This window comes from Lepisma saccharinum, chromosome 23 (genome assembly GCF_977018435.1).
Source record: "Lepisma saccharinum chromosome 23, izLepSacc3.1, whole genome shotgun sequence".
Classification (NCBI taxonomy): Eukaryota; Metazoa; Arthropoda; class Insecta; order Zygentoma; family Lepismatidae; genus Lepisma; species Lepisma saccharinum.
Window position 1 is genome coordinate 27,212,103 of NC_139251.1, and position 15,952 is coordinate 27,228,054.

At 37.5% G+C, this 15,952-nt stretch overlaps 1 protein-coding gene across 1 annotated transcript in view; it reads right to left on the reverse strand.

Moving 5' to 3' along the window:
* LOC146005205 (uncharacterized) overlaps nt 1–15,742 on the reverse strand; it is a 40,906-nt gene extending 25,164 nt beyond the window's left edge. The window contains exons 1-5 of the mRNA XM_083144262.1: nt 15,628–15,742; nt 11,923–12,043; nt 9,823–10,035; nt 8,347–8,477; nt 141–356 (exon numbers count right to left, since the gene is read on the reverse strand). Coding sequence (XP_083000388.1) covers nt 141–356; nt 8,347–8,477; nt 9,823–10,035; nt 11,923–12,043; nt 15,628–15,687 — 741 coding nt within the window. The 5' untranslated portion in view covers nt 15,688–15,742. The remainder of the gene's footprint in view (nt 1–140; nt 357–8,346; nt 8,478–9,822; nt 10,036–11,922; nt 12,044–15,627) is intronic.
* Nucleotides 15,743–15,952: the final 210 nt, after the last annotated feature.

The window sequence follows — 15,952 nt, forward strand, 5'->3', positions numbered from 1 at the left end:
GACTCGAGTATTCTATGTCTAGTAATCTATGAATAGACCCCCTGTTAGAAGATTACACAAGTATCTTAATATAATTTGGTTTACAAATTCTTACCTTTGTACTGTTTTTGTCTCTTTGAAGAGAAAGGAAATAAACTTACCTTGTACTCTTTCGTCAACTGGATAGTGGAACGAGTCGCACATATTAATAAACAGAAATTGACCAACCAAAGCACGACGAACCTTGCTGAGAACAAAGTTAGAACGACAGATGGAATTATTGACACTGGCCCAATATCCAGAGATGGAACATTATATTCTCCCTTCAGTTCCTTCCAATTCGAAAATCCAATAAAAACCAAGAGATCATCGAAGCTCTGAAATCAAATAACAGCGATAAAAAAAAATGAAATTGCATCAGTACCTATTTTCATTCATTGTCTTAGGCTAGTTTTATACGGAAGCATTTTCTTTAGTATTTATGATAACATAACTCCTACGTAAATGTCTTCAAAAATCTTGCAGCATTTAGAGCAGACAGTAGTTAACAATCAGGCATTTAGTATGATATTTCAGTTAGCAATTGCCATTGCGAAGCGTTAACAAAACATTATGTATATATACGTCATGCGTTACATGGTCTTTATATACTAATAAGAGGAAGAAAGGTAATACAAGACAGCGAACGGTTATTTAATTACAAGATATAGTGTAAACAAACTGATTCTCAACACGCTATTTTTATGTAGCAATACAAAATAATCAGCAGTTTCAGCTGTTCCCGAAATACTGTTACTTTGAAACATGGCATTATGCGTATTGCCTAACTCTACGGTGTTGACCGAACGTGAATATAAACTTGGAACTTTGACCTTTATTGTGCTTGACTGCACAAGTAATGAAGGCAGCATATGGCATACATTGGGACAAGAAAATGCGAGCTTCAAGGTCAACTGTCTCGTTGCTGCCCTCTTCGCCCCTCGACGTTGTAGAATTTGCACCTTCTTCTAAAGACGAAGAGGTGCAGTTTCTGATGTCGGTAATTTCGTAAAGTACGCTGTTACCATTACCCAGCGGCGGCTCAAAGGGTAAAAGTAAAAGATCAAAATTATAGTTTCATTTAAATTCTGATGTACTCGTGGCGCGACGTTCATTATATTTAATTACAAAACTGTGTGTGTTTTTCGCCGACCTCCGTGGATGAGTGGTTAGCACAACGCGCTACGACTCTAGAGGTCCCTGGTCGAATCCCGAATCGAAGTAGATTGGGGGTTATTCCTGAGTAAACAAAAAATGATCGATCAGACAATTCGATTATTGATGGCGGGGAAAGAACTTCCGGTTTGGCGAATTTTCCAATGTAAAGAAGTGGAATACAGATCGTCACCGACCTTATTTTCATATAAAAGATCGGAAACTAAATGCATCAATTGAAAATTTTGAGTGATGTAGAGAAACAAAGGCACATAGAAAAGATTGGCAATTTCCCGGATCCTTTGGATGCAGATATAAGGGACAATACTAATATTTTCCAAGGCAATGTTGATCTTCTATCATCAGTTTCGTTTTTGAAAAGACAGGTTGAAATGAAGCTTACATTAATTATAAACATTGAAATACTTCGATCACAAAAGTAAAACAAATAATAATAACACTGGAGAACAAAAAAATATTTTATTTTGTGGCATAAAGTTTAATAACAGTTTCAGCACACAAAACAGCTGTGATTGCCAATTGTATGATTGGTTAAGTTGAATTGACTCCAGTTATAAAAATAAACACACCATGGAAAATGTAGGAGGTAAAATTACTCCACGCTTTTCTCGGTAATATCAAAATTTGATAATGGGCTGAAATTGTTCAAAATTCTCAATTTTACGTAATGTATACAGTGCTTTGTGAAAATGAGTAACATAAAATAAAGAATTTTGCGTTACTATGGGAACTAAAATCAACAGCCATGTAATCAAGGTTATTAGAAGTATCATGTAATAGCTGCATATGTGGTGGAAACCGAATAGTCAAGAGTGAATTGCATCTTCCATTGTCATATTACAAATACAATCAACCTTGTACAGGCCTATCAACAATTTACAAATAAATTAATTTAGTTTCTTAATGGTACAAAGATTGTAATCACAAAAAGAAATATTAAATTGTTCTTGGAAGTTCATTTATATGTATGTCTTATGTGTCCGCCATTTTGGTTTAGTTGCATTTTTTTCATAAATTAGAGCCAATTCAGGAAATATATTATTATATCATTATTCAGCAGCATGAAATTGCCCTAAATTAGCTCTCAAACACTGTGCCGCAATTTCACTGTTCCCCAGTGTAATTACTACGATTAAAATTATTGTTATACACTAATAGTACCTAATTAAATACATTTTATTCGAATTTAATTATTATTGTTGTTTTTGTTTATTATTATCATGCTATTCGATCCACAAGCCGAGTGGATATCCAGCACAACTATTTTCCATAAATACTTTTACATTTCATAACTACTATACTGAAATAAACAGTTGTATTTTGTTATTAACTTTTACAAGTGTCGTTCAAGAAAGGACTTCAGAAGTTAGAAAAAATACTCACAAAGTTTATATTGTGTGACCTCACCTAAAATTATAATTTTTCGAATTCTGAAAACGGTGGAATAGGGTGTATCGAAAAAACTTTTTTTCGAAATGTTAAAAGAAGAAATGGAAAACAATGTGGATGATAGAAGACGAGGAAGGATGTGAAATCACAGACAAAAAAGGAATATCGAATGTGTGGGGAAAGTACGTTGAAGAGCTCTACCAGAAAGAGAATCGCCCAGACAGTCTGAATGTAGAAAATGAAGACGACGTGCCTGACGATGAGAAAGGATACTATATCCTGAATGAAGAATTTGATCAAGCACTCAAAGAAATGAGGAATGGGAAAGCAACGGGCACTGATGAAATTCCTGTTGAACTTATCAAATGCCTGGGAGATGGAAAAAGAGAAATACTGCACTTATGCAATGAAATCTATGAGAAAGGGGATTGGCCACAAGATTTCACGGAGACTGTTTTGGTACCTCTGCAGAAGAAAAGCAATGCCAGAAAATGTTCTGAGTACAGGACAATCAGTTTGATATCTCACTCGGCAAAAATTCTTCTAAGAATTCTGAACAGACGCCTATACTCGAAGGTCAGTGGCGAGTTAGAGGAAGAACAGTTTGGTTTCAGGAAAGGAAGAGGTACAAGGGATGCAATTGGTTTACTGAGGGCCATTGGGGAAAGATATTTAGAGAAAGGAAAGGAGGTGTTTGTAGTATTTGTAGACCTGGAGAAAGCCTTTGATAGAGTGAATTGGGTTAAACTTTTAGAAATTCTGAAGAAAATTGGTGTAGATTGGAAAGAGAGAAGACTTCTAAGAAACTTATACATGAATCAACGAGTTAAAGTGAGAACAGGAGACGAAATGACAGAAGGCTGTGAAATTGGAAGAGGAGTACGACAAGGATGCTGCCTATCCCCTACTTTGTTTAATATTTATTTAGAAGATATAGTGAAAACTTGTTTCCAGGGCACAGGAGGTGTCAGTTTAGGAGGAAGAAGAATAAACTGCATAAGATTTGCTGATGACATGGCATTATTCGCTGAGGATGAAATAACCATAAATAGTATGTTAGAAGAGTTAAACAGCAGCTGTGAGCAGTATGGGATGAAGATTAATGTAAAGAAGACAAAGGCAATGGTTATAGGACGGAAACCAAGGAATATTAATGTGAGAGCAAACAGTGAAAGAATCCAGCAAGTGGATAGCTTCAAGTACCTCGGATGCACTATAAGCAGTGACATGAGCTGGAACCAAGAAGTGAAAATGAGAATCGCAATAGCAAAAGAAGCTTTCAATAGAAGAAAAAATGTTTTTTGTGGACACATGGACATAGGTCTAAGGAAGAGATTAGTGAAATGTTTTGTGTGGAGTGTAGCACTATATGGTGCAGAAACCTGGACGTTGAGAAGAAATGAAGAGAAACGACTCGAAGCTTTTGAAATGTGGACATGGCGAAAAATGGAGCGTGTAAAATGGACGGACAAGGTAAGAAACGGAGCCGTACTGAAAAGAGTTGGTGAAAAAAGATCTATACTGGAGACCATCAAGAAGAGGAAAAGAAACTGGTTAGGACACTGTCTAAGAAGAAACTGCCTGCTAAGAGATGCCTTGGAGGGAATGGTTGAAGGAAGAAAAGTCCGTGGAAGAAAGAGATATCAGCTTATGGATGATATTAAATTAACTGGGTCGTATGCTATTACGAAGCGTAAGGCAGAGAACAGGGAAAGCTGGAGATTGCAGTGAAAAACCTGCCAATTAGGCAGAAAACAATGAATGAATGAATGAAGGTGGCTAGTGCGGAAAAGTGGCCATTTGTGACCAAAAACACGTCTGATTTTTTTCAGATTTTTTGGAGGTCGTTTAGGTGGCGCGCATCGACCTTGAAGTTTGATAGTGATTTGGTTATGCAACACGCACAACAATTTCACAAAAATGTCATTATTTGGCTATTGCATGTGTTTTTTTCTGCATTATGGTCGTTTATTGTTTTGTTTATGGCAAATATGTTACATTCGTGCCTTAGGGGTGGTTTCCTATGCTGTTTACGTATGCTTTTGGTCAAAAAATTGTCAATTTGAGGCTAAAAACTCCATATTTTTCTATTGATGGTTTCCAATTGGTTTCGACTGTGTTTTTATTCGAAGGTTTTCCGATATAAAAGACTAAATAAAATATTTTGGCTTTCTAATTGCTAACAGTTCCTCAATTACTGTCCAGCGCTTCGCTTATTTTCATAGCTTATTATGCTTTGAAAATAACCCAGAGCTCACCACGAGGAGGTGGCTGGACTGCGAGCTCCACCCACCCAAATGATGTTGGCAAACATAATTTTACTAAGGGGCAGGCCAAGATTTTCTTCTAGTTTTCTCCTTGATCTTTATAGTCGCTTTTTGTTCGAAATGTCGGCATATGTTCTCTAGATTCCAATTTCTATTTTATGTAGCCATCACGTGCGCTGGCGCCGAAAACGGAAGAAGCAGCCTCTGTGATAATTTTCACAAGTCGCTCCACTCCTTGCGTGTGGCAGGGGAAGTCTTGAATTTCCGCTATATTTTTGTTTTTATTGTAGTCATCTACTTCTTCATTTGTAATATTATTGGCCAACGTAGGCTCGTGGAAGGGAGCATGAAGCCTAATCAACCATGTCATAGTATTGGTCTGCATTAAAATTGATGGTTGGTAAAACAAAAGTGCGAATTCTTTTGCCTTTTTTTTCAATCCTCTTGCTTTCTTAATTCTTTGCCAACCAAAACTTCATATTTCTGGGATTTTGTCGGTTATTAAAGCCAGCAGGAGATTTTCAGGATGGGCCAGGAATGCGTTTTGTTGAATGACCCTATTAATCAGCTCTCTCAAGTGGTGTGGGAGAAATCGGGACAAGTGGATCAAATTCCAGAGGTGTCGGGCTCCGTCAGTTATCGATGGTTCCTTCTTGATCCCAAAGCACACCGGAGCGTACACCTCCATTATGTAGTATGTGGAATTTGATCTACTTGTCCCGATTTCTCCCACACCACTTGAGAGAGCTGATTAATAGGGTCATTCAACAAAACGCATTCCTGGCCCATCCTGAAAATCTCCTGCTGGCTTTAATAACCGACAAAATCCCAGAAATAAGAAGTTCTGGTTGGCAAAGAATTAAGAAAGCAAGAGGATTGAAAAAAAAGGCAAAAGAATTCGCACTTTTGTTTTACCAACCATCAATTTTAATGCAGACCAATACTATGACATGGTTGATTAGGCTTCATGCTCCCTTCACGAGCCTACGTTGGCCAATAATATTACAAATGAAGAAGTAGATGACTACAATAAAAACAAAAATATAGCGGAAATTCAAGACTTCCCCTGCCACACGCAAGGAGTGGAGCGACTTGTGAAAATTATCACAGAGGCTGCTTCTTCCGTTTTCGGCGCCAGCGCACGTGATGGCTACATAAAATAGAAATTGGAATCTAGAGAACATATGCCGACATTTCGAACAAAAAGCGACTATAAAGATCAAGGAGAAAACTAGAAGAAAATCTTGGCCTGCCCCTTAGTAAAATTATGTTTGCCAACATCATTTGGGTGGGTGGAGCTCGCAGTCCAGCCACCTCCTCGTGGTGAGCTCTGGGTTATTTTCAAAGCATAATAAGCTATGAAAATAAGCGAAGCGCTGGACAGTAATTGAGGAACTGTTAGCAATTAGAAAGCCAAAATATTTTATTTAGTCTTTTATATCGGAAAACCTTCGAATAAAACACAGTCGAAACCAATTGGAAACCATCAATAGAAAAATATGGAGTTTTTAGCCTCAAATTGACAATTTTTTGACCAAAAGCATACGTAAACAGCATAGGAAACCACCCCTAAGGCACGAATGTAACATATTTGCCATAAACAAAACAATAAACGACCATAATGCAGAAAAAAACACATGCAATAGCCAAATAATGACATTTTTGTGAAATTGTTGTGCGTGTTGCATAACCAAATCACTATCAAAACTTCAAGGTCGATGCGCGCCACCTAAACGACCTCCAAAAAATCTGAAAAAAATCAGACGTGTTTTTGGTCACAAATGGCCACTTTTCGGCACTAGCCACCTTAACATTTCGAAAAGAAGTTTTTTTCGATACACCCTACTGTGGAACCATTTATTCTTTGAATTAAATGGTAGAATATGAAAAAATATCCTGGTTCCTGTATTGTTCGCTCATTTTTTTCGGTCTAATGCATAATTTACATTGATTACTCTGTTCGAATACTAACCAAGTTAACTTTATTTCTGTTATTAGCAATAAGAATTTCCTGCTTTTTTGCAACTTGAAATGAAGGATGCCAATTTCCAGAGAGGGGCAGGGTCGACTGACATACCGACGCCCATGGAGATAGCGCTTATCAACAACCAAAAGTGAAATGTGTGATAATATTATAAATAGTTCCAACTTTTAAATATAATCAACACATGTGCGTTAGACAATTATAATTTTCGAAACATGTAAAATATTTTCATTTGATTTGAAGTGCCGACTGCAGAGCCCACTCCCTCGTGTTTTTGTCCAATATTTTCACTTTACTGCCTAAATCCACTGATCTTCCAATATCGGGTCTGTCTGAAAACGATGCATAGATATCTGAGAACAATTGTTTGTTCCCATATCTCATGTTGAAACCAAAGGCCACACAAATATTGTCGCCTTTTCCGAAGACACTGCCTTTACACCATTGAATTCAATGTTATTCTTTTCAAAACCGGAAGTGCAGCCCCGCCACCGCCAAGGAAGCACATAAATATAAACATCCGGTGAATAGCGCCCATAAAAACAAATCAAAACTGGGTTTGTTCAATATCAAACTGTTACTTTAACTATAAAACTATATTTATATAACCATAAATATTTAATCATGTCCAATAACATATCTTTTAAACTTTTCATTGGATTGACGCTGTAGTTCATTTACATTGTTTCATGTAAAAATAATAGGGGCGTGGTGCTGATCACATCACCCCCACCTTCGGCCGTGATCAAGAAAGTGTGGGGCCTTAACTCCACACCCCCTATAGACCTTCATGGCATGGAGAAAAGCATAGGAGAGCAGAACATGATGATTTCATTCTATAAGTAAACGAACAATACATATTACCTATTTTTTTGCACAAATATTTGAAAACTATTTTCATGCAGTCTAGATTATTTAGAATATGATTTCCGTAATTTTGGATATGTTTAAGTATGTCAAAATAATGTATGAATGCAGGCAGGCAGTGGCGGCGATTGGGTTCCAAAACTAGGGGGGGGGGGCAAGGTGCCAAAACTGGGGAGGCAAAGACAGTATATTTCCGTTAGTAGATAAGGTATAGCATAGTGCGGGGGCAAAAGTGGCGAAAAGTGTTGGGGGGGGGGTAACTGCAGGCGGGCTATATCACATTAGTTACTTCATTGGAAGCACCAGCGTCCTATAAACTCGTAAAAAAACCGTACACAATATTTTTTCTTTTATCTAGCGCGAGTGCCCGAGTTGGCCACCCCTTAGGGCCGGCTCTGGTCACAACAGTCATTTGTAACAATCATTTTTTAATTCAATGGAACAATTGCTTTCAGAATTGACCTTCAAACCTTTCGTATCCAATAACAGCAATACCAGGTCTTGGACTAATTTTGTTCATGGCACCAAACTTTAGAAGTAATACACATTCTTGTCATTAGATGCTCCTTGAAAAACTAAAATCTTCATCCTTAGGGCAATTTTTATATTGAGAATAATATGAAGTCATGGGCTAGTAAAACTTACGTTTGTCTTGCCAATATCGATACCATACGTCACAGCTGCAACAATATCCATGATACACGTACCAAGGGTCACGAGTATCCATGGACTGTGCAGAAATAATGTGAATTTGTTAGGAGAAGTAAAACCAGCACCTGAAATAATATGAGAAATTATAAGATTTTCAAAACAACAAAACGGTACTCGCCGCCACTGCTCAAAAATAATTATGTTTGAAAATCAGTTAAAAGAAATACTGCTTAAGTAACTTACATAATATGGTGATATGCATTGCACTCCAACCGAGCAGTCCTTTAAATTTACAAATAACATTTTGTAAAAGTTTTTCGAACTACAGTCGTGATGCGAAAATGCCTCTTTTTTGGTAACTCACATTTATACACGTCCTTTATTTTAATATTCATTGCTAACACATGTAATTTAATTTACAAATATACCTGCTGTTTCATAAATAATTGAGGGCTTACAAAAAATTATTGCAAGTAAACTATTGAACTTACGTTAATGAAACCAGTCCAGAACGATCAAGGAACGCAAACAGTTTATGCGTCTGTGTTTTGTTAAGCTGAGAGTTCACATCCCTGCCGATAGGCGACACTCAAATCAGCCACATCACTCACAGTATTTTGTGAAATGTTTTAGTTCCCAAGATCACTGGACCTTACACCGTGTGACTTCTTTTTTTAGGGTTTCATCAAAGACAGGGTATTCGTCTCACCGATGCCGCATGATATCGCAGTGATAGACACTATCGACAGGTCCATGGTGAACTATTGTGTCGATGCGTGCTGTGTCAAGATAACTGTTTGCGTCCCTCGTTCGTTCTGGACTGGTTTCATTAAATGTTCAATAATAAACTTGCAATAATTTTTTGTAACCGCTCAATTATTTATGAAACAGCCGGTATTATTCTATAAACATGAAATTATCACAAATGTTCAGTGATCATGGTATAAGACAATTAAAGGATATTTGGAAACATTGTTACTCTGTAATACACAGTACTATTCGAATACTTCTGAGAACTGAATGTAAACAATACACACCAAGTTCTAGGCCATGTGACAGCCTTTGTCTGTGTGATTATGTTGCTTACTATCGGGCATTTGCATTATTTTTCCGCTGCTTTAAACCATCATGTTGCTACTCTCTACAATTATACAGTACGTTTAACTTCATCTGCAATACTACCATAGCAGTGGTGGTCACATCTAATACTCCAACAGCATTTCGCCGATCACCATGGCGGAGTGGTTAGCACAGTAGGCTACGACTACAGAGGTGCCGGGTTCGAATCCTGACATGGGTTTAAGTGTCTCTTCATCAATTTCGTCACTCATCCTCACCGTCGCGATTAACTAAAACTGGCAGAAAATTCAATCAATCCAAACAAAGTTTCGGATCTTCTCTTTGTTCCATATTTTGGGATCTGCCCCCTCAAGGAAACCCTGGGTACAGGCCTGGCTGGGTTGGACTCACCTATCAGAATCAAGGAGCAGAACGCCCAGATGGCGCTCATGGCTATGTAGGCCTCCATCCATTCACTAGTCCTGTCTGATGGCTCTGCAGACTCCGGCCATGTTGGAATGGTTGGAATGGTGCTATCTGTTGGAAAAGTGAAGTTTGATGGAGTAGTGGGCATCGTAGGCAGTAGCGTACCGAAGGTAAGCGGCTCCGGGGCGCACCTTCCATCTGGAAAAGAAGAATGGATATGAACCACAAGAAGTATTTAGAGCGAGTCCAGGGAGGTCCTAGTTAGGGATGGCCAAATCCGTATATACTTTTATTCTGATATTGGATAATTTTCTCTCCGAATTTCAAATATCCGGATATCGGATATTCTAATATCCGGATTATCTTAAATGCCCGGATATCCGTATGCGTGTATTATCCGGAGATCTTTATCGTTTACCCGTTTTACGGGCTATCCACATATTATTGTATTCGTCATGTTCGTATTTCACTGTACGGATTCTCTACAAATCATTCAACAAATCTGTACCATCCAGATATATTAATTATTCGGATATCCGTACTATCCGGATATTAAAATTATCCTGATATTCGGATTGTCCGGATATCCGAATTATCCGTTGCATCTGAAACGGATTTCGGATAATTTGAATGCAATTGAATTGTTGTTTAAAGTCCACTTTTTAATAATTGAGCGGGCGAGGTTCATTTAGGGCTGTTCTGCCACCTAAGCCTTGTCATATGATGACCTGCACATGAAGCAGTAAGCTACGTACAGTGGGATCCATGAGTATTACAACAGATAAAGATACTATCTGTGGTATTACCGTGCAAATTGTCCATGACTATTTTCTTTCGAGCCATTTTTTAGTCCATACATTTCTTTTAATTATTTTAATTTTTAATATCAACAGTTGCTATTCTCCTTCAAATTGCTCGTCCATTTTTTTTAGCTTCTTTGCTCTGCTCAATGCCTTGTTGGAACAAAAGTAAGTGAGGTAACAAGTATTGTTGGAGGCGAAAACTAGCAGCTGAGCCAGTACCACACAACTAGTCCAAGTCCAACTGGAAAATCCAGCAGGTGATCTAGCCTCGTGTGATTGAGGTATAACGGAAGTCCCGGGAGGAAGCAAGTTCATTCACCCGTTCTTCCCAGGACCAGGACGTCATTTCCATGAATGTCGGTTCCCCATGTTCTTCTTTTCTCTTTTCTTTATTGTTTAAATTTTACAAGTTGTCTTGTGCAGACATTCTGCATGATCAAGTACGCTACCAAGTACCGAGGCTGTTTCGGCAGTCCTGGACAGCCCCGGTTTACAGATATATATTACAATAAGTATAAGTATTCTGGTATGATATAAATGTATAATAATGCATATAAAGAGAATTTAGAATATTCAAAGTTATGTAGAAAATAATATAACGTTTGATTATATTAATAGTGGGTGGTTATAGTAGAGAGGAACAGTATATTGGAATGATTTCAATAAGAAGGAACTATTCTGGAAGCTCCAGGAAGGGTAGGTAGGACCTTTGATGCGTCAGGATAGGTATGGGAAAGTGGGTTAAGGTATTGGTGGAAGAAGTAGTTATTGTTTGAGAAAGTGTTAAAGTTAATGCTTAAGTGGGTACGCAATGTTCCGTAGTAAAAATGTTAAATTTTAGTTAATGGGTTACTTGTCTGGGTTAGAATCCTATGGGTCCCGTTCTTCCCAAAGACTATTAGCAATGTATTAGAACGATGAAAGAGCAAATCTTAAGACAGAGCCATCTGTTGGGCTGCTGCTAAACTACTAGACAGTAACAACGATGCTTCTCGAAGCCGACTGAGCCGTCTTCTTTTCCACCGTCTTTGGAGGAAAACAAGTGGCTATCTACTTTAGTTCAAGAGTTTGCCGGGGTGTTTTAATTTTTAGTAGAGCAGTACAGTCGTGATGAGGCCCTGGCATTAGCTGACTTTTCTTGTCTAGTTTCTGCAATGTCAAAAATCGAAGGTCGGAACTTATGCTACACTTACGTGTGAAAAGTTAAATTTTAAGTAACATTATATAAACAGAATGATAAAGCTCTCAAATACATAGAACCTCAAATTCAGTATTTACTCACTGTAGAAATATACCAGGTAAACGAAAGTTTCAGGATGCGAGGGCGACACGGTCACCTCCATGTCGCAATTGTAGAGCATCATCCCTATTATAGACAAGATCAGCCATATTGCCGCTTCAATCTGAAATAGACAGGAAAATCATTTTAGTAATATGATTAAATTAATTATTTTGCATAACCCTAAGTTTGTTCCATGGAATATGTACAGAGTGGTCCAAAAATTCATACCTGTAATTTACTCATGCCCAGGAATCGAACCCGGGTTTCTCGCGTGGTAATCAGACGGCATATTCTATCAATCCCTAAGATTATATGTTTATTTTAAAAAGCCTCTCTGAATGCTTCATGTTGACCAGGGCATTCACTTGTTTATCTCAGTTGTCTCAACCTCTGAGGCATGTAAACAATGCACAGTGTTGTGCTATGCAAACCTCCTGAGGTATTCAGGAAACAGGTAGTTTCTCCTGTCTATGGAGTCAGCGGTTTGCATAGTGGCAATTAAAAACACGATTCGGCATGGAGGAAGAGCTCCATGGCCTAGGGAATATAGAGGTGATACAAGCTGAGAGGGGACTGACTTTGGATTGGAATTGAGGAGGGAGAGGAGGTTAGGAGAGCAGTGGAGCAGAAGTGAGACGACGCGCTGGTCAACCGATAGAAAAGCCAACAGAGGACTTAGTATATTTTTATTCATCGTAATTATCTTCATTCGTCAGATAGACAGGTAACTACCCTAAGACCCAGCCATGATTCAGGTTCAAAGGTTCAGAAAACCCAACGAGTGACCATTGTCTTTTCTAGCTGTTAAGTTCCTAAATTTTATTTGTACCTTTCGTATTGCCAAGCGTTAACTCCTCATGCCAATGACGAGTGCCCTCATCAGAGGATGAATGATGAATAGCTTACATCACCCATTGATTAATTGGTTAACATTCTTGGTAAGATCCCACGAACTTCACAGTTGGTTACGATATAGCGATATTAAATCTTAAAAACGCATTCATCACAAGCTCTTTCAACATAAATTGGAAATAGATTTCATTTTAAAGGGGCAAGAGTTAAGTGGTGATGTGGTGGAGCAGAACATTTACCGATACTCACTGGAGTACGCAGGATTTTTTCGGGAGGGGCTGGAATTGTTTATGGCCGTGAGTGACATACACAATAAGATATTTCGTATGTTTAAAACTTTCTACTATCAAAAATTGCAATCAGGGGTCATTTTAAGGCGATTTTGCCTTTACCAATCTGGATTCTCCAGAGTTCTTCACTGCTTCTATTTTAAAATGTTGATTTTCTCAAAATTTTGGAGGGGGCTGTAGCCCCTTCAGCCCCCCTGCGTACGCCAGTGCCGATACTTCAACAACAACAACAACAATAATCATCTTTGTTAAAGTAAGTGCATTTCGGCCTCTTGGTCAGTTGTTACAACCAATCATTGTCAATAAGAAAGTGAGAAAGAATAAAAAAAAACAATACACAATGATTGATAATACACAAAAATTATAAGATAAATAAAGATTGACAAAAATACACAGAGAAACTTACATGTAATACTAATAGTGATGTTATTTTTGTGTTAAAGAGAACGTGCAATATGAATTAGTAAGTAGCACATAATGATTATAATAATAATGAGGATGGAAAGAAATAATAAAAATGAGAGAGAAATAAAAATGTTCCTAAATGGTTGGAACAGCAACGAGATAAAAAGTAATCAAGGAACTAGTTTTCATCTTGTTGCTGTTCCAACAGAAATTTCTCGAGGTTTCTTCAAACGTGGTGTGTGAATTGATATTGCCTATATTTAACCGATTGTGGTGACTATTGAACATAAAAATGCTGTGTGTGTATTAGACTATACATATTTGATATTTCACGTTGTTACGGAAATACTTTTCACATGAGAAGGGATAAAGTTCTGATATTTGAAATCATTACAAGAAAACAGACCTTCAAGACGACAGTGTTAGTTTGTTATTCCTTTTCAGGAACAACAGCAAAGCACGTCACTGCATTAAACTTGTCAAAACTATAACAATATGGCCTCTATGCAACAGGGTTATTAACTGTAAGGACCAGCTTAGCTAAATAATGTTTTGTGTCCCTACATAAATAGAATTTCATGCGTTTTCCCCTGTAGTGTCCAGAAAGTAAGTTTTATTTCTTTTACATGTAAGAAGATGATCTGATAACAATACTGTTAATATCATAAAAATAGAATATATATCGTAATCTTACTTACACTGTGACGAATGTTAGAAATATTAATCATAAAAATTAATTATAGAAATATTTTTTTTATGCAGCTGAAATATTGATCTCGCACTCTATCTACATATATACACGTTTAGATAGAGAGAGAGAAACTTTAGAAAATATTAAATATAATTGAATACTAAAATTGGTAAACGCTGTAAGTGCCACAATAATTCAAACACCGTTTTAAACGTTAAACTGTGAAATGTGCCATGCTTTACAATGTGGTAAACATGAAATGTGGCTGGTAGCCCTCTAAGTAGTTCAAAGAGCGTCTAAAGAGGCACTAGTGTGAACGTTCTTACGGGCTGATGTGCTGAACGATGCGATTTCCCAACACTTTCGCTTTTGGCACTTACAACGTTTACCACTTTTAGTCCTCAATTATTTAAAGCCAGTAGATCTAGTCACCTTAACACTAGCTTTACAAATATGATTATCCTTTATATTATTTTGGTCAATTAATAATACAAAATGCATATTAGCACACCCCGTGAAAGCGGGAATCCAGAAAAAAAGTGAAGCAATATGTCCGTGGCCGTGCTACGAATGAATAGCGTAACCCAGTCACGGAAACCTACAACAACGTCTGGGTAGTTCGTCGTGCTGACCACACGTCACCCCGTAACTGTTGGGAGTGAGTCCGGAAGTCGGTAGGTAGGCCCTGGCCCTCACAGGCTGTTGCACAACAGGTTAACAATTTTCCACAATATTGTACGCATTATCAAAATTATTCTATATTTGTTATTGATCTAAAGGATTGTTGCACACTAACAGATAAATAGGAACCCCTGATCAATGAACATTTTCTTCGAGTACAATGTCATCGAAGTTTCGTATTAATTGCCGTACTAAATTTTCATGCAGGGAATTTTATATGCATAATATACAACCTTTGTTGTTTGCAGAAACTTGCGTTACAATTACGAACTCCTACAAATTCACAACTTTTAAATGAAAATTTGAGGGATCCTGTATATACGGTGCCATTATTATCACCCGTGCCTCTATGTCCAAAATTTGGAAAGTAAAATATTGAATAAGGAAATCGGTTCTAATATCGGAAATAGAACTGCTCACATCCCTACTTGAAATATTAGTTTTATAAGGAATGGTCTATAATTAGATGCACACTTGTTCAATTCAACAAATATACATTACCTGACTTCACAAGGGTTTGGGGGAATGTGTTTACAAAATTTTGTAACTTTCTGGTTACAGATTTCTGTGAATTTTTTCACGATTCCCAGCTCGGTTGTGCAGTTGCACGGGCTTGTAGAAGACGAGCCAATGACACGAGCGGGAACTAGTGACAACTACATATTTAAAGCTCCCCATAAACCTGTGACTAATTGCTACATTCACACAGCCCATGTTGCTATAACAAGTACGCATCTTCGAACTATATAAATTATAATGGTTACAATAGTACAAGTTTACACTTACCAGGCAAAAAACTCCAGCAAATATTATTGTAACTCTATTACTACACCCACAACATCCCATTTTACAATGGAGGACTTCCCAACAACACAACTGCAAGCACTGCCTTCATTGTCAGATAAGATAAGGAAAGTGTTTTGGTTATCTTTTCGAGGTAGTCTGATCAAGCAACTCATTTTTTTCATTGCTTCATTTGTGCGGCATTTTTATTAACTTTCTGATAGGGATATCAAGTGCTTGTATGCACAGTTTGTGGGCGTTCTTTGTTAACTTGTAGTTTGTTTTGATATTGTTTTTGTTATATAATTGTCCGAGGCTTGTAATGCAT